Raw genomic sequence first — 21,331 nt, 5'->3', positions numbered from 1 at the left:
TCATAAGCAGGAACTCGGTTCACGCAGCTTGAGGAAATAGAACCAGATATAACAGTGTGAGAAAGACTATAACAACTTTAGGAACGGAATGGGTCCCTAAGACACCGTCATCAGGAAAGGCTTCAGAACCCGGGACTTATAAATAACGTTCAAGCATTCACCAAGCGAACAATTCCCCATAGAGAAAACACGAATTTTGATCTAGGCGGGGCCGGCGGGGGTGGGGGGTGCAGGGCGTGGGGGGGTGGGGGGTAGGGGGCGTGGGGGGTAGGGGGCGTGGGGGGAGAAGCGTCAGAGCAGTGGTTCCGCTGCAGAGGAACTGAAGGAAAAGCTAAGCCTACAACGGCTCCGGTTTTATCTTTTATTGATAATAATCTGCAAGGAAGCAGGCCGACTTTAAAAAGCGCCAGGCCCTAAGAGGCTGGGTGGCCCTGCGCCAGGCCAGGAGGTGGGGAACGGTCTGGGTCCGGGCCAAGGAGCTAGCCGGGTGTGCCCTGCGGGGCGGAGGAGTCCGGCAGCCGCACAAATTTAGATCCTCCCAGCAGCCAAGCGCAGCCCCAGCAAAGGGACTCGACCTCTGAGGCACTTAACGCGCTGACCAAGAACCTGGTAGCAGGTCCTTCCGCTTAGCCTCAGCAAGTGCCCCATTTCTGCTCTCCTATTGGTTTTTTTAGCCTCTCTCTTCTCTTCCCTGCCTAAGAAGGCTGCTGCGGGTCCGTCCCTCTGATTGGCCCAGAAGCTTTCATGTATCACTCTGATTGGTCAATGGGGCTCACGCCCCCTCCCCCTTTATCGAGAACGATTGGGTCATACCATCAAGAGTAGGGGGATAGAGGGTATATCCCAGGGCTTCCCTTGTCCCTCCATTGCACAGCGGCCCCCATACAGAAAGAGTTTTATTAACGGAAGATATATAGGGAGGGGTTTCGGTTGACCCCCTAGTTCGGAGGACGGTTGGGGTGCTCTGATCCCCCCTCTCCTGGATGGTGCGGTCCCAGGGGGCGGGGCCGTGCGGTCTTGCTCCGCCGGGTCTCATGCTTTACTAACAGTCGCGCTCCGAGCCCGAGATGCTGCTGCAGCCGCTCGCGCTCCGCCGCGCCCTGTTGGCCCGCCCCTGGAGAGGAGCCAGGTGAGTGGACACCGGGCTGTGGAAGCCCCGAGCGCGGCGCCTGCTGGCCCGGGGTCGCGAAGTCTCTGGGCCTCCCCCAAGCCGGGCTCCTGTCCCCGCGGGGCTCCCCAAGCCCTCCCCTGCTCCCGGGCTCTCTGCCTCCAGTGCTCCCCGCCCTCCACCCAGGCCTTGCTCCCACGGGGATCTCTCAGCCTCTTCCCCAGCCTCCCTCAAGTGGTCACTAACCTTCAGAGGGAGGGGCCCCCTTCCCGAATCCCGCAGCCGAGTGGGGTGCCTCTGGGCTCTCCCGGGTCCCACTCTCAGAAAGTAGCTACCGATTCACTCATCTTCCTTTTGATACTGGATTTTCCACGTCGGAGTGCGCTGGCTTCCGCCGAGAGACACCTTTATTTTTAGCATTTCACGGTTCTCACCTCCACACCCTCGACTCACATTGAGGACCCACGCCTGGGATTCACTGAGTCTCCCCTTTCCTCCTTCCACCGTCATTTTTTCTGCTTCTATTCCTCATCCCTTTTTTTCAAGTTAAGTGTTGGGTCCAAAACAGGAACGAGAGAGACTATTTTCTAGTAGGTGGAATAGTAATATTTATGGGGTGCTTACCCAGGAGCCCAGGTGGTTTAGTGGTTAAGCACTTGGCTGCTAACCAAAAGGTCTTGGGTTCCAACCCACTGGCCCCACCAGGCGCTCTTTGGGAGAAAGATGTGGCGTTTGCTTCCTTAAAGATTATAGTCTTGGAAACCCTGTGGGGTAACTCTGCTCACTCCTGTAGGGTCTCTATGAGTCGGAATCGACTGGACTGACAATGAGTATAATGTAGGACACACTGGGCTAGGCATTTGGCATGTATCTTATTGTGAGAATTAAATGAGTTTATAAATGAACTAATTTGTAAAATACATTAAAACTGCCTGACACATAGGAAGTGTCCAGTTATTATTTATTATCATGATGATCAGTATCACTTTTTTTTAAACTTCTCACTCCTGTGAGGAAGGTAGTATCATCCCACCTTAAACCAACCAGTTGCTGTCAGGTGGATTCCGACTCATGGAGATTCTGTGTGTGTCAGAGTAGACCTACTCCACAGGTTTTCAAGGGCTGATTCGTCAGAGGTAGATCACTAGGCACCTCTGTGTAGACTTGAACCTCCAGCCTTTCAGCTAGCAGTGGAGTGAGTTAACCATTCGCACCACCCAGGGACTCCTATTCCAAATTGCAGGTGAAGAGACTGAGGGGGCAGTTTGGAGGTGTATCTGCTTTTCAGACCCAGATTTGCAAACCCTGACACTGGAGTTGGGTTTCTGGACCACTGCCCACTCAGTGACAATTGTTTTCAGAGCCCTGTTCTGGACTAGGTGAGGGGAGGTAGGTAAGGCACAGACCCAGTCCCAGAAGGGCTTACAGTCTGGTGGGGCTGCCCTTGACCCCTGCACGCCCATGACTCTTGGCCTCCCTTTCCAAGGTGGGCAGTGTCACTGAGTTTGAGCTTTGTTTGCCTGACCCCTAGGACTGTGGCCTGCTATGTCTCCCCTGCTAAGCTCTGCCCTTTTCTGAGTTAATCAGTGTCCCTTCTCCCTCCCTGCCCCCAAGGGATGGCACGGGGGTACCCTGAGTCCAGGTGAGTTTCAACACACTTGTGTGTCTTCTGTGGGTGGGGAGGGGATAGGGACGGGCACAGGAAGACGACATGAGAAAAAAGGACTCCTCTTCCAAGCTGAAATCGGGGCCATACTTGCCAGCCCCTCAGCGTGGTCCCCTGTGCAGGCTTCTCACTGCACTCTGAGACCACCCTTCTCTAGACGGAAGCTGGGGGAGGTGTGATCATTTTTAGATTGTCACATTTCCTGAGAATCTACCATGTGCAGCTGCTATGCCAAACACACTGGAGATGAGGGATACCCAGAGGATTTATGTGTGGATGCGGCCTTCGAGGAGTTTCTGCTTCATGGGGCAGAAGACTTGGACATGAAAAACCTCTAATGCCTGTTAGAAGGGGTCCCTGGGTGGTGCAGATGATTAATGCAGTCAGCTGCCAGCTGAAAGATGGGAGGTTCGAGTCCAAATGCCTGGTGATCTACTTCCAAAAAATCAGCCATTGAAAACCCTTTGGAGCACGGTTTACTTTGATACGCGAGGGGTTACTAGAGTTGGAGTCGGCTCAACAGCAGCTGGTTTTTTCCATCTGGTAGAAAGCAATCCCTGTTATAAAAGAAAAGCCCATAACAGCAGTATCTGTGAAGCAGTCAAGTGCCATGGCCAGGCTTTGTGATGATAAGGACTGTTACCCCCATTTTACAGATGGGGAAAGAAACATAACTCACCTGACAGTTAAGGCAGAGGTAGGGCTAAAATCTTGGTCGATCTGACTCCAGATTCATGTTCTTAATTTCGGGGCCTCCTGAGTTAAGAGGAGAGTGAGCATTTTGCAGCCAGATCCCCAGGCTTGCATTTCTTCTGCAGCAGCAACTGGCCTGATGCCTGCGGATGAGATTCTCAGCCTTGGCCCTGCTAACATTCGATCTGGGTAATCCTTTGTTGTGGGGGGCTGTCCTGTGCATTGGAGAATGTTTAGCAACATCCCTGGCCTCTACCCATTAGAAGCCAGTAACACCCCCTAGTTATGACAATGAAAAAGTCTCCAGAAATTGCCAAATGTGCTTGAGGGGGCAGAATCACCCCTGGCTGAGAACCACTGCTCTAGAAGAGCAGATGTGATGTTCGGTCACTGGCTTGTTCATTTATTAAAGAGCTAGTTTAGGACACACCTGTGGTGTACCATGTCTGCCCTTATGGAGAAGCCGTTTTAGGACATTTTTCATGAGATCTCTCAGCATCCTGTATGTAAAACTCCAGTGTTGACAAAAATGGCATCTTTTGAGGAGCTGGTATGGGTGATGTTCTTTTGAAGTGTTTCCCTTTTTGTCTTGAGTGCCTGGCATCTCAGAACCAATTTTTAAAAACGCCTTTGATTGTATGTTTTTCTTTAGCTAATATATGTCCATTGGGGGGGAAAAATACAGATTAAAAGAAAGAAAAAAAAAAAAAAAAACGCCTGGAATCTTACCACACCAACCTCTCTCAATATTTGGTTGATATTCTTTCAGCTTTTCATGAATATATAAGCTTTTTTTAAAAGCAACATAAAAATGGGCTCATCCTGCAAATCCTTTAAAAAAAATTTTTTTTTGCTGCAAATACATTTTTGTAGTTTGCTTTTTCACTTCGTAGACTTGTCTGCTGCACCGTAGGTTCCCACGTCCTAGCATCTGTGTCCGGCATCTGGCAAGCCCTCTGGTAAACCTTTGGTGAATGAATGAACTGTGCACACGAATCCTTCTTTGTCTACAGATAACGATCACAACCATTCGTGAAGTTCTTTATGGATGACCCATGTCTTAGGATAAAAACATCATAAAGTTTAGTAAAGCAAAAAGAAAGCATATATTCAAAAAAGGCAAAGGTGGGCAGCGGACAAGCATGCTGCTAGAGCCATGTCTGCCTGAGTCCAAAAAACCTTACAGAATCATCGGTCTATATTAACATTACAAAATGGGCCAAACCGTTGAAAGCTTCCCGTTTTCACAGCGTGGCAAGAAACTAATCCTACATTTTGAATTGTCTTAAGAAGCATTGGTACAGGTTTCAGTCAGGAGGGTCCTCATTGGTCCAACAAATTTTCTATTCACTACGTGCTAATAGACTAATAGAAAAAGATAAGAGTGGAAAGTCCTTTGTGTTCTGTTTTATTGGCTTATGTGAAACCAAAAAAAAAAAAAAAAAAAAAAACCAAACCGATTGCCATCAAGTTGATTCCTACTCACAGCGACCCTAAAAGATATTTTCCAGGATTATCTTAGCTATTGTCTTTATACCTCAGGGCCCAGCTGATGTGTCCTTGTGAGTCCAGCTCCAGCGGGGTCACATTCCCTGTGCTTAAGGACAGGAAATAATGATTCCAATATTATTTCCTAAATCACCCAGAGATGACTGCTAGTGACCCATAAAAAACTTGTTACCATCAAGTCAATTCCAACTCATGGCAACCCTACAGGACAGAGAACAACTGCCCCATAAGAGTTTCCAAGGAGCGATTGGTGGATTCAACTGCCGATGTTTTGGTTAGCAGTCAAGATCTTAACCACTGTGCCACCAGGGCTCCAACCTATGATGTAGGTCTTACTGACCCACATCACAGGTTGAACAACTGAGTCCCATGGAAATTAAGTACAAGCTTGTCTAAGGTTTCAAGCTAGTTGATGGCCCCCTTTCTCCTTTGACCATGACTTCCTGCCTTTTTCTCTCTTTTTTTGGCTTTGTCATGGGTGACCACATTTGTAAGTCTTTACAGATTCTCCTTGGAAAGAGGCAGGATATGTGTATTTACATGTAAACGTAATAAATAAAAGAACTAGCCCAGGTTCATTGCAGGTTCAAATAAATGTTCGTTTCTGTCCGTTGCTCTTGCATCTAGGTGCTAGGGGTCCAGGTATGACTCCACTGGGCCCCCTGCTGTCAGGAAGACATGGCTGGAGTTGACCACTACCCTGTCCTGTTGTCCTGGGTGACTGTGGACTGCACTCAGCCCACCTGCCTGTTTAATTTTCCAGGGAACTTCCCACCCAGTGCTGACCCAGGCTGTCCTGGGGAGGGCCTGGCGGCTCCACAGGGCTCGCTGGACACTCTCTGCCCTCTTGCTCCTCCAGGCAGAGGCCAGGGCCGTGCCACCTACCTGGAATGCCCTCCCCCTGCCACCTTGCTGACCCCATACACACCTGGCACATTGTGGCTTTGGCAGGGCAGCCCCCTTTTGAACCTTCCAGTGTCCTGCTCTGTAAAATGGGAATAATCATATTAACAGCTGTGTAGCAGATGGTTGCAAGGATTACAGACAGTGTGACAAGCTGCTTGTCGGGTGCCTGGTACCTAGTGTGTGTGCTGTCAATATGTAAGTGGATGAATAATAATTAGAATCTACAGTTACTGTAATACTTATTTCTAAAGTTGTTAAAATCCCGCTCAGGCAGCGGTTGGTGCAGGCACACACCATGAGCATGCTGCCCCAGCTCTCTTGGCTTGTCAGAGGGCTGTGATTTCAAAGTCTGCTTCCCCCACTGGGAGGCTGCTTCCTTTGCCCAGCACCTTGCTTAGAACATAGTAGCTGCTTAATGGCCTGGATTCCTCCCAGAACACAGAACATAGGCTGGTCCCAGACCAGCTGGATTGGATCCTGGAGTCCCCTGGGTGGTGCAAATAGTTAAGCACTCAACTACTGACTGCTAGATGAAAGGTTGGCAGTTTGAATCCACCCAGAGGTACCATGGAAGAAAGGCCTGGCGATCTGCTTCCAAAAGGTCACAGCCTTAAAAACCCTGTGGAGCACAGTTTACACATGTGGGGTCACCATGAGTCATCATCAACTGGATGGCAAAGCGTTTGGTTTTGTTTTTTTTCCACCTCTTAGCAGCTCTGTAGCCTGGGGCAGGTTACTCATCCTTTCTGTGCTTTGTTCCTATCTGGAAAATAATAATAGTAAAAACTTCATAGGGTTGTCTTGAGCGTTAAATGAGTTCATACACAGAAAACACTTTGAACAGTACCCGGCATCTGGAAGACTGAGTGTTGGTGCTTTTGTTGTTATGATCCCTGTCAGTGAGCTGCCCTGAGTGGTTGTCCTTGAACATGAATATCAAGACAAGAGAATCCCAGCAGCAAGAGTAGGGTAGCAGGGTGGAAGGTGTGGAACTTGGGTGTCCTGGGTTTATTTATTCCAGTTAATTATCTCAAATGCAAAAATTTTGGGGTTGACCCTGCTAATCCCATGGTGTGGCAGAGACACCTGCTCTTTGTTGGGGGCCCCTTACTCCCTTGCAGACCTTTCCTGGCAGGGGCAATGCCATGGAGTAGGAAGAGCCCTGAATGAGCCTGGCATTGTTGGTGGACAGCCATGTGACCTTGGGCAAGTCACTGCCTGTCTCTGGTCAGCCTCTGTCCTCAGGTGGGAAATAAGGAGGTTCTAAAAAAAAAAAAAACAGTGGTTCAATGGTAGGATTCTTACCTTCCATGCAGGAGACCTAGGTTCGAGTCTCAGCCAGTGCATCTCATGTGCAGCCACCACCTGTCTGTCAGTGAAGCTTTGTGTATTGCTATGGTGCTGAACAGGCTTCAGCGGATCTTCCAGACTAGGACAGACTAGGAAGAAAGGCCTGGCGATCAACTTCTGTAAATCAGCCAACGAAAACCCTGTGGATCACAATGGTCTGATCTGCGACAGGTCACGGGGATGGTGCAGGACTGGGTGTAGTGTTTTATTCTGTTGTGCGTGGGGTCACCATGAGTGAGGACGACTCAGTGGCAGCTGACAGTAACTGCTGGACATGAGGGAGATAAGACAGCCCCATCAGCCCCAGCTACTGTCTAGGGTGGTGGTGAGGACCATGGGTCAGATGCTGCAGGCACTTCTGCCACACTGAATGACTCCAGAGTGAGGAAGACCTGGGTTCAAATCCTGCTATCTTGCTTACAAACTGTGACCATGAGTGAGCCAGGTAATCTCTCTGAACCTCAGTTTCCTCATTTGTGAAGTGGAGGTAATGATAGTTGTCCCCTTAGACCTTTGTAGGGCGGAGTCAGTGCAGTCCTCCGGGTAGCTCACTTACCATAGTGCCTGGCAGGTGTCAGTGCTCAATAAATGTTCCTGGATGTTTTTGCTGGGCTGCAAGGTGGAAGCAGCTCATCCTGGGCCCAGGCTCCTCCCTCCTGGACCTGCCCGGGGCCAGGTACTTTCTCTCTGCTTACGTCCACTTATCTCAGAGATAAGACAGATTTGCCTTATCAGGCCCCAGATAACAGCTAGAAAAGCTGAGGCTGAATGAGGCAAGGCTTCTTTCCTTTCTATTTCTCTTCTTGACCTCTGCCACCCCTACTTTAGCCACCAGGTAACCCAAGGGACTGGTGTACAGACCAAGACATTAGCAGAAAAGTGCTGGCCCAGAGTCCAGTCCTGAGGGTCTGGCGTCAGCTCTGATGCCACGCCACGTGTTCATTCATTATTTTAAAAGGGATCTGTCAGGTGTCGGCCGTGTGCCTGGCAGGGTAGCCAGTGGTGGACAAAATGAATGAGGCCTACCTGCCTAGAGCGGTGACCTGGTAGGGGACATGATCACCAGAGCTCCGTAATGAAGGAAAGTGTGGGACCATCAGATGATCTGACAGGGACCCCATTCAGGCTATGTGATGGGGGGAAGATCTTACAAATAGTTGTGGGGTGTCGTAAAGTCAATTGCAACTCATGGCAACCTCATCCATGTGTTACAGAATAGAACTGTCCCGTAGGGGTTTTTTTTGCCTGTAATCTTTACGCATGCAGATTGTCATGGTTTTCTTGCGCAGAGCCACTTGGTGGGTTCAAACCGCCAACCTTTCCGTTCGCAGCCAAGCTCTTAACAGTTGCACCATCAGGGCTCCTTGTACCAAGTAGAGGGGACCACAAAAAAGAGCACAGTGGCTGGATTGTAGCAAAGGGACAGAGGAGGAGGACAGGAAGGGAAAGTATTCAGATTTTTTTTATTTTAGAAGAAATGGGAAGCCACTGAGTAGAGCTGAGCTATGTGTATGTGTGTGAAGATCAAATTGTCATGTTAATAATGTAAGTTTGGCCGGTGTGGAGGGGCTTGGAGACAGGCATGGAGCAGGTAGAGCTGATGGTACCTTGGACCAGGTGGAGGCTAGGGTGTGGGGGTAAGGAGGACCCCCATCTACCGCCGAACCTGGGAGCCCCGCTGCCCTATATTTTCCAGTCTATAAATTTCAGGGGCTGCCTTGACTGGCCCCTGGTGCCGTCCCACCCAGACACCCTGGTCCGGTGCATAAGTTTTGGTGTTGAGGCCTTTTTTGCTCAGATCCTGGTACCTGCAGACGGGTAGAGGGGCTGCTTGAGGTCTCAGGGCTGTGAGCCCCCCAGGTGGGCAGGGGATATTACCTCAGATTGTTAGGGGAACTGAGTCACATTCAGACTCTGCCCTGTGCCCCCTTTTTGAGGTAGAAGGACTGGGGGCTACTCTAAAAAAGGTGGGGTTGGAGTCATCCCTGTATCCCAGTACCAGGTACCTCGTAGGTGTTCAGGAGATGTGATTAAACCAGTGAGCTGTTGTTGATGTTTCTTGGGCAAAGACCTTATCTGATTGGTCGGCCTCCTTACCTGGCATGGAATAATTGTGTGCTGTTTTTAACTGAATGCAGCCTGCCCCGAAGGCCCTCAAATCCTCAGAGAGGCGTGAGTCCTTGCGTGATTGATCTCCACCTTCACCTGAGCCAAGGGGAGGGCCCTCAAATTCATGCAATCTAAAACGGCCCATCAGCAAAAAAAAAAAAAAGTTTGACTGGAGTCCCCCAATTACTTTTGGCTGCAGTTGACTTTCTCTAACAGTTCAGACTGATCTTTGAACTAGTCTCTGTTTTTCAAGCCACGCTCGACAGACTGACACCTCAGGGCCTGGAGGCTTTCCAGAAGTAGAGAAAGCCGTGGGGGTGAGTGACTCTGAGGTCAGTGTTACTGGGTGGAAACCCCAGGTTCTTGCTCTGCATGACTCGTATTGGCCAATGAACAAGAGACTGAGGTGGGAAGGCAGAAAAGCACCTTTATTTCGTTGTGCAAGGAAGAGTCAGTTGGAGCTGCAGCCGCAGAGACAGCTCCCTAGGGCAAGGGGAAAAGTTACATTTAAGGGTTTACAAGTAGGGAGTTCATACAAGTTACATCAGTAACATTCTTGATCACACTAGGCAGGTGCAGTGGGGTTTACGGGTAACTTCAAAGCTGTGGGGGAGAACGCCAAGCAAAGGAGACAGGATTCTGATAGGATGTTGCCTGAGGCTTTGCCTTAATGGTGGGCCTCTCCCTGGCGAAGGTGGAGGGAGGCCTGTGGGATTTCTGTTTCTGACATTGCCTGGGAGGGAAGAGGGAAATGAGAGCTGGTAGCAGCTACATTTTAACCTTCTGCCATGGACGGGATGTGGTGCTAAGTTTATTACTTCAGTATTTGTTGAGTACCTCGACCAGCCCAGAGAATGTGATCCTTGAGGAGCTGTGGAAACCACTTTGCCTTTGAAAGCCTGGCCTGGTGAGAAAATGCCTTCCAGAGATGGAGTGACATTCTTAGAGACCTTTATAGTTTTCTTAGGAAAGCCCTAGAGTGGGGGGACAGGGACTGAGGAAGGGTGGGTGCTTTTCTGTCTCTTTCCTCCAGTCCTCACCATGGTACTGGGAGGCATAGAGTATTATTCCCGTTTTGTCAGGTGAGGAAACAGAGGCTTGGAGAGTATAGAATAATTTGCTGAGGTCATGGAGCAAGTGTGGGTTTTGGTCTTGGAGTTGTCTGCTTCAAATCTCGTGCTTCTCCCATGCCACCAGTAACAAGGTCCAGAGAAGGGTGTGATGGGCCCAGGTATTTAACGAGTCCCCACTCTGCTGTCTTTCCGTGTCACCTTTCTGTTCCTGGCTAACTAGGAGATGTTGTTAGATGCTGTTGAGTCAATTCCGATTCATAGTGACCCTATATAAAAAAGAACGAAATACTGCCCAATTCTGCGCCATCATCACAGTCACTGTTATGCTTGAGCCCATTGTTGTAGTCACTGTGTCAATCCATCTCATTGAGGGCCTTCCTCTTTTTCGCTGACACTCTACTCTTCCAAGTATGATGTCCTTTTCCAGGGACTGGTTCTTCCTGATAACATGTCCAAAGTAGGTAAAACTAAGTCTCTCCATCCTTGCTTTCTAATGGGCATTCTGGCTGTACCTCTTCAAGACAGATTTGTTCATTCTTCTGGCAGTCTATGGTGTATTCAATATTCTTCACCCACACCGTAATTCAAAGGTATCAATTCTTCTTCAGTCTTCTTATTCACTGTTTAGCTTTCACATGCATATGAGGTGATTGAAAACATCATGGCATGGGTCAGGCACACCTTAATCCTTAAAGTGACATCTTTGCTTTTTAACACTTTAAAGAGGTCTTTTGCAGCAGATTTGCCCAATGCAATATGTTATTTGATTTCTTGACTGCTGCTTTCATGGGCGTTGATTGTGGATCCAAGTAAAATGAAGTCCTTGACAATTTCAGTCTTTTCCGTTTATCATAATGTTGCTTATTGGTCCACTTGTGAGGATTTTTGTTTTCTTTATGTTGAGGTGTAATCATACTGAAGGCTGTGGTCTTTGATCTTCCTCAGTAAGTGCTTCAAGTCCTCTTCACTTTCAGCAAGCGAGGTTGTGTCATCTGCATATCACAGATTGTTATTGAGTCTTCCTCCAGTCCTGATGCTGCATTCTTATTTATATAGCCCAGCTTCTTGGATTATTTTTTCAGCGTACAGGTTGAATAAGTATAAGGAAAGGATATAACCCTGACACACCTTTCTGACTTTAAACCACACAGTATCCCCTTGTTCTGTTTGAACGAGGTCTGTGAACAGGTTCCTCATGAGCACCATTAAGTGTCCTGAATTCCCATTCTTTGCAGTGTTATCCATAATCTGTTATGATCCACACAGTCGAATGCCTTTGCATAATCAATAAAACACAGGTATACAGTTTTCTGGTATTCTCTGCTTTCAGCCAAGATCCATCTGACATCAGCAATGATATCCCTTGTTCCACGTCCTCTTCTGAATCTGGCTTGAAATCCTGGTAGTCGCTGGTGATACACTGCTGCAACCACTTTTGAATGATCTTCAGCACAATTTTACTTGTGTGTGGTATTAATGATATTGTTAGATAATTTCCACATTTTGTTGGATCACTTTTCTTTGGAATGGGTACAGATATCTGTTTTCCAGTCGGTTGGCCAGATAACTGTCTTCCAGATTCCTTGACATAGATGAGTAAGCACTTCCAGCGTTGCATCCATTCGTTGGAACATCTCAGTTGGTATTCCGTCAATTCCTGGAGCCTTGGTTTTTGGCAGTACTTTCAGTGCAGCTTGGACCTCTTCCTTCAGTACCACTGTTTTTTTTTTTTTTTTTACCTGCTTGAGAACCCAATTTAATAAAATTTACAGGTAGACACGTACAAAAACAAAACAAAACAACGACCTAACAATGTACAAGTCACTGGGAGATGAGGGTGGAATCCGGAATGTAGAGAGCCCTGCCCTGGTGAGGGAGGCCCAACAAGCTGGGTCTAAAGGGACTTCCCACTGATTCTCTACGTCTCCACCTCACCTAACACACACAGCCAAGTCCCAAACCTGGGTGAGGCTGAAGTGTGAAGCAGATCTAATTTTCTCCCTCCCCGCCTTCCAGTTCTAGAAGAGGTGGGACAGAGAGAGGAGAGAAGAGACAGTGAACAAGGAGAGTAGGCCTCTGGCGCTCACAGGATGGGGTGGCACAGGTGTCAACATGTACCACTGGTTTTTGATCATACGCTGCCTCCTGAAATGGTTGAATGTTGACCAGCTCTTTTTGATACAGTGACTCTGTGTATTCCTTCTATCTTTTGTTGCTTCCTGCATTATTTAGTATTTTCCCTGTAGAATCCTTCAACATTGCAACTCGAGGCTTGAACTAGGAGATGGCGATATCGTACTTACTGATTGATGGTGGGTGTGGTGCTACTGAGGCCCAGAGACAATGACTGCCCTCAGGCCAGGTAGAGGCTGCTGAAAGCCAGGTGGCTCCTGGGCTGACTCAGCAACTCTGCTCAAAATTCCATCAGGAACCTTTGATACTACCAGGGGAGGGAAATACCACCCTCACCCTTCTGGGGCGGAGTGGGGGGGAGGGGGTTGGAGCTTGTGGCTGTTGGTGCTCTCAGTCTCCTCTACACCCTCCCCCCATCTCCTGGGAAGGTTTTTGTACTTAGTCATCAGCCTGAGTTCATTAACTCTTGAGGGGCTGTGCATCAGGTCTCTCCATTCTTCCCCAAGGCAAAATCTACCCTGGGAAGGGACAGTGTAAATTTTAATTTATTGACCACGTGTATAAAAACTTGTTGTAATAGAGCCAGTTCCGACTCATGGCAATGGTTACAGTGTAGAACTGAACTCCATAACGTCTTTTTGGTTGTGATCTTTATGGAAGCAAATTGTCAGGCCTTACTTCCATGGTGCATCTGGACAGGTTTGAACCACCAATCCCTGGGTTAGTAAAATCCAAAAGCAAACCTGTTGCCATTGAGTTGATTCTGACTCATAGCGATCCTATAGGACAGAGTAGAGCTGTCCCCATAGGATTTCCAAGGAGCGACTGGTAGATTTGAACTGCCAACCTTTTTGGTTAGCAGTCTTGGCTTACCATACCTTTTAACCACTGCACCAACAGGACTCCTTTGGGTTGGTAGTCAAGCGCAAACCCTTTGTGCCACCTAGGGACCCTTGAGCATATATATATAGCTTTGCAGAAAGGTCCCTGGGTGGTCCAAACAGTTTGCACTGAACTACTAACCCAAAGGCAGATGAACCCACCCAGCAATGCTGTGGAAGAAAGGCCTGGCGATCTTCTGTAAAGCTTACAGCCAAGAAAACCCTGTGGAGCAGTTCTACTCTGTAACACGTGAGGTCACTGGGAGTCAGAGGCGATTTGAGGCCAGTGGGTTATAGTTTTACATGGTTACCTCCTTAAATCTTCACAGTAACCCGATCAGGTGGGTATCATCATTTTACATGGGAGGAAAACAGGCTCAAGGAAGTCACTTGCCCAAGGTCACACAGCTAGTGTGTGGCAGAACTGGATTTGAGCCCAGATCTGTCCTAGACCCAAATTTTTCCCCTTGGAGTGAAGCAGGGGAAACTGCAGCTAGAGGAATGTGGGTGTGGTGGACGCAGCCTGGGTTAGGGCAGAGCCACTGGTCCAGGATGAAGGTGGGAAAGGAGAGGAGGGAGAAGGTCTTCAGTGCTCACTCTGCCCTTGTGGATCTTGCTGGAGCTGGCCCCTGCCCACCCCTCCCTCCACTTCAGCTACACAGGCTTCTCCCACCTTTCTGCTTCTAACCCATACTTCCTACTTAGGGCGGTTGTACTTGCTGTTGCCTCTGCCCAGAACGCTGTTCCCAGCTCTTTTCAAGGCCACTCCTCTGCCTTCTTCAGGTCTTGACTCATCCACTCAGGAGTCCCCTCCTGGAGGCCCTCCTGGCCACCCTGGTAAAGTAGACAGGGTAGTAGTGATTTTTCCCCTGTTGACTCATGTTTGTGATCACTGTTGGTAATGGTCATGTTTTCTTTACCGTGCCTCCCACTGGAGGTCAGCCCCAGGCAGGTGGAGGTCTGGCTGTCTTGGTCACTGCAGTACCAGTTGTCATCAAGTCTGTTCCAACTTATAGTGACCCCGCGTGTGTCAGAGTAGAACTGCGCTCCAGTGGTTTCCAATGGCAGATATTTTGGAAGTAGATCACTAGGCCTTTCTTTCGAGGTGCCTCTGGGCGGGTTGGAACTGCCAACCATTTGGTTAGCAGGTAGGCATGTTTACTACCCAGGGACTCCAAAGTCACTGTAGTAGGTCCTCAATAAATCCTGTAGAAGGAACGAAGGACCTGCCCCCATGGCCCCTGGTTTTGTGTCTTCCTCTGGGCCTCCCAGGCTGGGTCTTGGAACCCCCAGATCCCTTCCCAGTGAGAAAGAAAGAAGAGGGGCCCGTGATGTTGGGGCCTGATTTGACACCCACAGCCAGACCACTTGTGTTCTGCTGTTGGACATAAACCACCTTAGAGAATACCAGCCTCAGGCAAGGTCACTCTGCGCCCAGGATAAAGTGAGACAAAGCAAGCCCACTTCCTAATTTTGTCTAAGCACAGACACAAACAGGATCACTGTGCCACTTGCAAAGTAGCAAGATCCCCATCTTTGCTAAATGAGTGACTGCTATGTTTTTACCCAGTCATGGAATTGCCCCCACTTTCCAACAGCCTGCAATCCAGAACAAACCCACACCTTCCTTAGACTCTCCCTCAAAACAACCAACTAAAACCCAGACGGAGCCGTGGCGGCACAGTTAAGGAGCCCTGATGGTGCAATGGTTAATTAAGTGCTTGGCTGCTAACCGAATGGTTGGCAGTTTGAACCCACCCAGTGGTTCTTCGGGAAAAAGACTTGGCAATCTGCTCCTGTAAAGATTACAGCCTAGAAAACCTTTTAGGACAGTTCTGCTCTGTCACTTGGGGCCACCATGTGTCAAAAATTGACTTGATGACTCCTAACAACAACAATGGGGTCCAAATCCTATACTTGGACCTTTCTGACACCCTCTTACTAAGACACCCTGCTGTTCCCCCATGGTAAGCGTCTCTCTTGCAGTAATGAGCAACTGGTTGACCTGGTGTATCCCTGGTCATCTCTAGCTGGAGGGCGATGATACTTGGGTTTTTCTGGACTGAAATCCAGATGTCTCCTGATGATATGACCTTGAACTAGTCATTTCTCTTTTAGGACCTAGCCCTGGTGGCACAGTGGTTAAACACTTGGCTGCTAAACAGAAGGTTGACAGTTTGAATCCACTAGCTACTCCATGGGAGAATGATGTGGCAGTCTGCTCCTATAAAGATTACTGTCTTGGAAGCCCCATGGGGCAGTTCTTCTGTGTCTTATAGGGTTGCTATGAATTGGAATCGACTTGATGGCAGTGGATTTTTTTTTTTTACTTTATTTTTGTAATTGGACTAATAGGCAGGTCCATCAGCGATATGATAGATAAGAGACTTCATTAACTGGAATATGCCCCGTGTATATTAGATGGACGTGGTTGTCATCGAGGGCCTCCTTTACAGATAAGGATACTTCAGCCAGAGGGGAAGACCCAGCTGGAAAGTGGCAGAGTTGGGGCTGCAACTTGGGAATGACTGACCCCAATGACCCAGTTCTTACTCCCGTTACCCATCCTTGACCCCTGGACCTGTTAGGGGAGTGGTGAGTGGTTATTAATCAGCAAGGTCCTGGGGCTCAAGATTGAACAGCATTCCTGGAGCCAGGAATTCTTGAAACTCAGTGCCCTGGAATCAGACACTGAACCCACAAACTGGCCCTCCCTGCAGCTATGAGCTGAGCTCAGGGTAGTCCTCCAAGATCACGGTCCACGTCTTGAACATTCTTGCCCACCTGGAGCTCTTGGCTCTTTGTACCGAGGGAAGGTCAGTGGTTCACACTCTGATGGGACTCCACTCTGGAATGTGCTGCCTTTTCAGCTGAGAGAAAGAAGCTACGTGGTCTCTTTGGGGTAAAGGGAGAATAATCCTCCATACATGCAAAACACCTAAAACGTTGTTTTGTATCTGAATTTAAACCTTAAACAACCCCGTGAGCTTGGTATGATTATTCTAACTTAATAGAGGCAGAAACAGGCTCAGAGAAGGCAAGCCACATGCCCGAGGGCACACAATAGCAGGACTGGAACCTTGATTTTTGGATTTCAGGCTTCTGAGCCAACCCTTGGGGCCCCTCTGGAGATAGAGAGGCCCGGGGTCTGGCACTGGTGGCAGCTGGTGCTGACCTGTCTGCCTCTTTTCCCTTCTCTTGTGCCCCAGGCTGCGGTGGCAGCACATCTCCTCCCTGAAGGTGGCCAATGAGCCTGTCTTGGCGTTCACTCAGGGCAGCCCCGAGCGAGATGCACTGCAGAAGGTAACGGGCCGGGGAGTGGGGGGAACACCCACAGGGCATCCGGCAGGTACAGGTCATGGAGCGGAGACAGCCCCGGCAGCCCCCAACTCCGCTCCAGGCTTGCACCATCACCCCCTTCCGCCCCTGCTCCCCACCTTCGGGAAGAAGCCTGGAGTTAGAGGAGAGCTGGGAGCAGCAGGGTGCAGCCTGGGACCACTTTGGGACGTCTCAGCCCAGGTTAGGGTTGCAAGTCCACAGATGTTCTCAGCTTAAAAACATTTCAAATTAATCGCTGGTAGATAATTTTATTTTTTGTGAAACTATAGATAACACAACATTTGCCAACTCAGCACTTTTCACACACAGAATTCAGTGAGATCAGTTACGTCAGTCATGTGGTACAGCCATCACCTTCAATTGCCAGTACCTTAAAACTTAAGCCATTGCACATAAAATTCAGAAGCCGTTTTTTATGTTTTCTTAATGGGAAGACGTGGCAACACTGGGTGGTGACAGTGGACTGAGCTGAGTTATGGTGCCCCGAGTGGAAGGGACACTCTCGTTGGTCACAGACCTGGCTTGGCCCCCTTCTCGTTGGTGGTCCTGCCTGGCACCTGCATTTTGGACTCTGCATCAGGGTTTTAGGTTGGGGGAATGAGAGGAACCCCATCAGCGCCCTTGCCTCTCTCCCCAGGCCTTGAAGGACCTCAAGGGCTGGACAGAAGCCATCCCGTGTGTGGTGGGGGATGAAGAGGTGTGGACCTCGGATGTACGGTACCAGGTGTCGGTAAGTCTGGTGGGCAGGCAGGGCTGGACCTCTGTCCCCTGAAGCTGGGGTCTCTCTCCCTTACAACAAGCATAGAACCTGTGGTCTCTGCCTTCCAGAGGTTTATAATCCATTCTCAGATTTGATTTCCATGGACCAGTAACACTCCAAAAGGCAATCTTGGGGGACCGTTGCAAAGTTGACAACCTCACACCCTGCAAGAGGGAAGTTAAAAACAGTTGCCACCAGTTTGCCATCTTTTTAGAAAATTTGGCACATTGAGCATAGGAAGGAAAGACAGAATGTCAGAATAAAAGATAATCCTGCAGTGTCAGACCTCGTCTAACTTCAGGGGAGAAGAGAGAATCAGCATCGCCATCAGCCCAAAGCTGATTCCTTTGAAGTGGAGGCCAGACAGACCTCTCCTCGGCAACCCTTTTTTTTTTTTTACGAATTCTGACACCAGCTGCCCTTCCTGCAGCACTCTTTACTTCTGTACTGGGTTCGATAATTCAGTAATTCATTGCAGTGCCTACACAGAACGCACAGACCGTACGATTATGGGGTTTATTGGTAAAGTAACAGGTTTCAATTCAACTTGGAAGTAACAGTAAGTTCTTTGATCAGGACAGCCTCTTCTCAGCTGTGCCAGCAGGCCTGTCTCTGGTTCTGGGCTTTGCCTGGGCCTAGCCTCTGCGCTGCCTGGGCAAGTGTTACAACTCTTTAGTGCCAATGATCAGTGCCCCTGAAGGCACCCCACCCTGCCAGCGAACCTCCTGTCCAAAGACACTCAGCTCTCTCACTCTGTGGGTTGGCAAGTCTGCCATAGCTGCCTCACCCTGTGAGCTGGGAAACCCATTGTGCTGTCTTGCACCGGTTTCCTGGTTCTGCAGCTGCCATTCCTCTGCCATTGGACTCTGCTGTACTTGCTGTCACTTCTTACCATCTCATGCCTTGTACCATCTCCAATGTTTAGCTCTCTGTCTCCTGGGTCTTGGGAGTTTTCAGCACAGGGACCCGGGATCCAAAGGATGCATTCCAGTCTTGGCTCTTCTTGATGCTGGTAAAGTCTCCCCTCAACCTCTGGGACTGGCTCTTTTTCAGCCTAGTTGGGTGGCAGAACTGCCTAATCCCCTACAAGGGCTCCATGCACCTTAGTTGCATGGTCCCATCCCCTCCAGGGTTCCATGCACCTTATTTACATTAGCAGCCTGTCTAGTTCTGACAAGAATTCCACATACCTTGTTTGGATAGTCTCACCCAGTCATTTTGTGGGAATTACAAGACCATGGCTAGAAGGGCCATATAATAGCAATTGGCTGTGCCACACTTCCAAAGACAGGAAAGTCACTGGAGTCTCTATCTGGGGACCATGGTTAAGCCTTGGCTACTAACTGGAAGGTTGGCAGTTTGGATTCACCCAGAGGTACCTCGGAAGAAACCTGGTGATGTACTTCTGAAAGATCACAGCCCATTGAAAACCCTGTGGAATGCTGTTATACTTTAACACACATGGAGCCGCCATGAGTAGGAATCTACTTGATGGTAGCTTCTTTGGTTTTTTGGTCTAATGATGAGCCCATTCTGAAGTCAGTGCCAAGGGCATGTCCAAGGGCCCTCCCTGTAGAAACTTTCCTGCTGGATTGATGCTCCCCTGGGGCTCCCAGGAAGCCCTTGGGCAAGGCCCCCTCTCATGTGCACATAACTCCTCCTTTCTTCCCTGCCACGCCCCTTTGAGTGGGACAAGAGGGAGTTGGCTGCCCATTCTGCAGATCAGGAAATAGGGTCAGAGATGTAAAATGACCTGCTTGGGGTGGAAAGATGTGAACCCATTGCCACTGAGTTAATTCTGACTCACAGTGACTCTATGGGACAGAGTAGAACTGCCTCGTAGGATTTCCATGGCTGTAATCTTGGAAAGAAGTAAAGCAGGGATGAAAATTAGGTTCTCCAGACCAAATCCCATTTATTTTGATTCAAATTAATTCACTTATGCTTCCAAAAAGGACTTATTTATTTGCATCCATGGCAGCAAGATAGTCTTTTGAAGTGGGTGAGAAGGACGTGGACAAGAGGGAGCAAGGGAGGGACCTGCAGAGGATGGGGCCTGAAGGAGACTGATGACAAACTGAGAACCTTGAAGTCCTAGGTGCTTGCTGGAGGTGGCCACAGACTATAAGTCTCCTGGTGGCCAAGGGGAAGAGGAGAATACATCATGTACACTATTTAGAGTATTGTTGAAATAAAGTCCACCTCCTTGGTAGAAGCTTGACCATTGCGGACAGTGGGCTGGGAGAAAAATTCTCCCGAGGGCCTCATGAGAGCATGGTAATACAGCAAGCAGTATCCTCACAAGCCTTACAGTTGATGCTCAGGTGTTTCATGGCCCGTTTCTCCTGCACCATCCCCTTGTGTATGCCAAGGACATCATCAAAGCCCAGGTCCTGGGGGTGCTGAGGAGTTGTCTATCCTTCAGGGTCCCAGCTTCTGCTCCCGGAATGGGTTTCCCATCATCTGGAGCTGAGCTTGCAAACTAATAGTCTGAAGCTTTGTTTGACCTGCCTGATATTTCTAAAACCTAAAAATCGGGAGATTTCACGTTTAAAAAAATCCAAATTGTCTGGCTTCTCTTAGGAGTAGGAAGGTGTGGCCACTCGAGGCTGGCATTTCCGCAGGCTGCCACATGTCGAATGGAGCAACCTGGCTCTCTCCAGCAGGCCTCAGTCGCCACCACTCCCTGTCGCTTGCAGGCGCCTGTGTTTGCAGCCCTGGTCCAGAGAAATAGCTGGTCTGCATGTCCTGAAGGCATCTCCTTACACGTTTCAGCCAGGCTTTTACTAGATATAGCACAGCCTGCCTGGGGGGAGGAAGGGCAGCTGGTCTGTGTTGACAGTTAAGAAGTGCCACCTACCCATGTGTCCCAACAGTCTCTCAGTTCTGGGGGTGGGAGTGACTTCCTCTTGCGATTGCTGGGGATCTTGCCCAGGATACTTGGCTGAATAGATGACTGTGGCGCTTCCTCGCAGGGTGGCCTGATGGTGAGTATTTGGGCCTGCCCCAACCCCAGGCAGGGGACTCACCCCTTCCTTTTATTCCTTATCATGGCCATGATAATTTTAGCCCAGGAAAGTTTAAAGCAAATAGCCACCTTGGCTACGAACAAAACAAAACATATATGTACACACACACACACACACACACACACACACACACACACACACACACACACACAGAGGAGGGGTTGTGATTGATCAACTCTAGCTTTGCAGTGCAACCTGTTGTGAAATCTATGCCAGGGTATGTAAATAAGGTAGCTTGCTTTATGCCATTACTTGCTAGAAACCTGTTTAAAGTTAGAAGAGAGCTGCCAAAAGGATAACTTCAGCTGTTCTGTTCAGAAGGGTCTGTGGTCTGTGGTCTGTGATGAGGGGCTCCTGGGTAGCACAGGAGGTTTGTGCTCAGCTACTAACCTAAAGGTTGATGGTTCAAACCCATGGAAGAGCACCATGGAAGAAAGTCCTGGCGATCTGCTTCTATAAAGATCACAGCCAAGGAGACCTTCTGGAGCAGCTCTGTTACTCTGTAACACATGGGATTTCCATGAGTTGGAATTGACTTGAGGGCAACAGGTTTGGTTTTTTTGGTTGGTGGTCTGTTGTTACAGATATTTTTTTAATCATGATAATAAAATCCCATTTGCTCATTCGTTTAGTCATTGAACAAACAATTGCCGAGCACCTGGGCCCCCGGCCCAGCACAGGATGCTGGGACATGGTGTTGAACAAGGCAGACAGGGGCCTCCCTCATGGAGGATGAGGATGAGCCATGGGCTGTGGGAAAAGCCGAGGGAATCAC

The 21,331-nt window shown here is 49.1% G+C and overlaps 1 protein-coding gene across 1 annotated transcript in view; it reads left to right on the top strand.

Moving 5' to 3' along the window:
* The first annotated feature begins 1,039 nt into the window (after positions 1–1,039).
* Positions 1,040–21,331, top strand: part of ALDH4A1 (aldehyde dehydrogenase 4 family member A1) — a 43,274-nt gene continuing 22,982 nt past the window's right edge. Inside the window, exons 1-3 of the mRNA XM_049878090.1 lie at positions 1,040–1,129; positions 16,638–16,731; positions 17,405–17,497. Of these exons, the coding sequence (XP_049734047.1) occupies positions 1,068–1,129; positions 16,638–16,731; positions 17,405–17,497 (249 nt within the window). The 5' untranslated portion in view covers positions 1,040–1,067. The remainder of the gene's footprint in view (positions 1,130–16,637; positions 16,732–17,404; positions 17,498–21,331) is intronic.

This window comes from Elephas maximus, chromosome 3 (genome assembly GCF_024166365.1).
Source record: "Elephas maximus indicus isolate mEleMax1 chromosome 3, mEleMax1 primary haplotype, whole genome shotgun sequence".
In the NCBI taxonomy this organism is placed as follows: Eukaryota; Metazoa; Chordata; class Mammalia; order Proboscidea; family Elephantidae; genus Elephas; species Elephas maximus.
The sequence above is the reverse complement of the archived record's forward strand: the minus strand, read 5'-3'. Positions and strand labels throughout refer to the sequence as shown.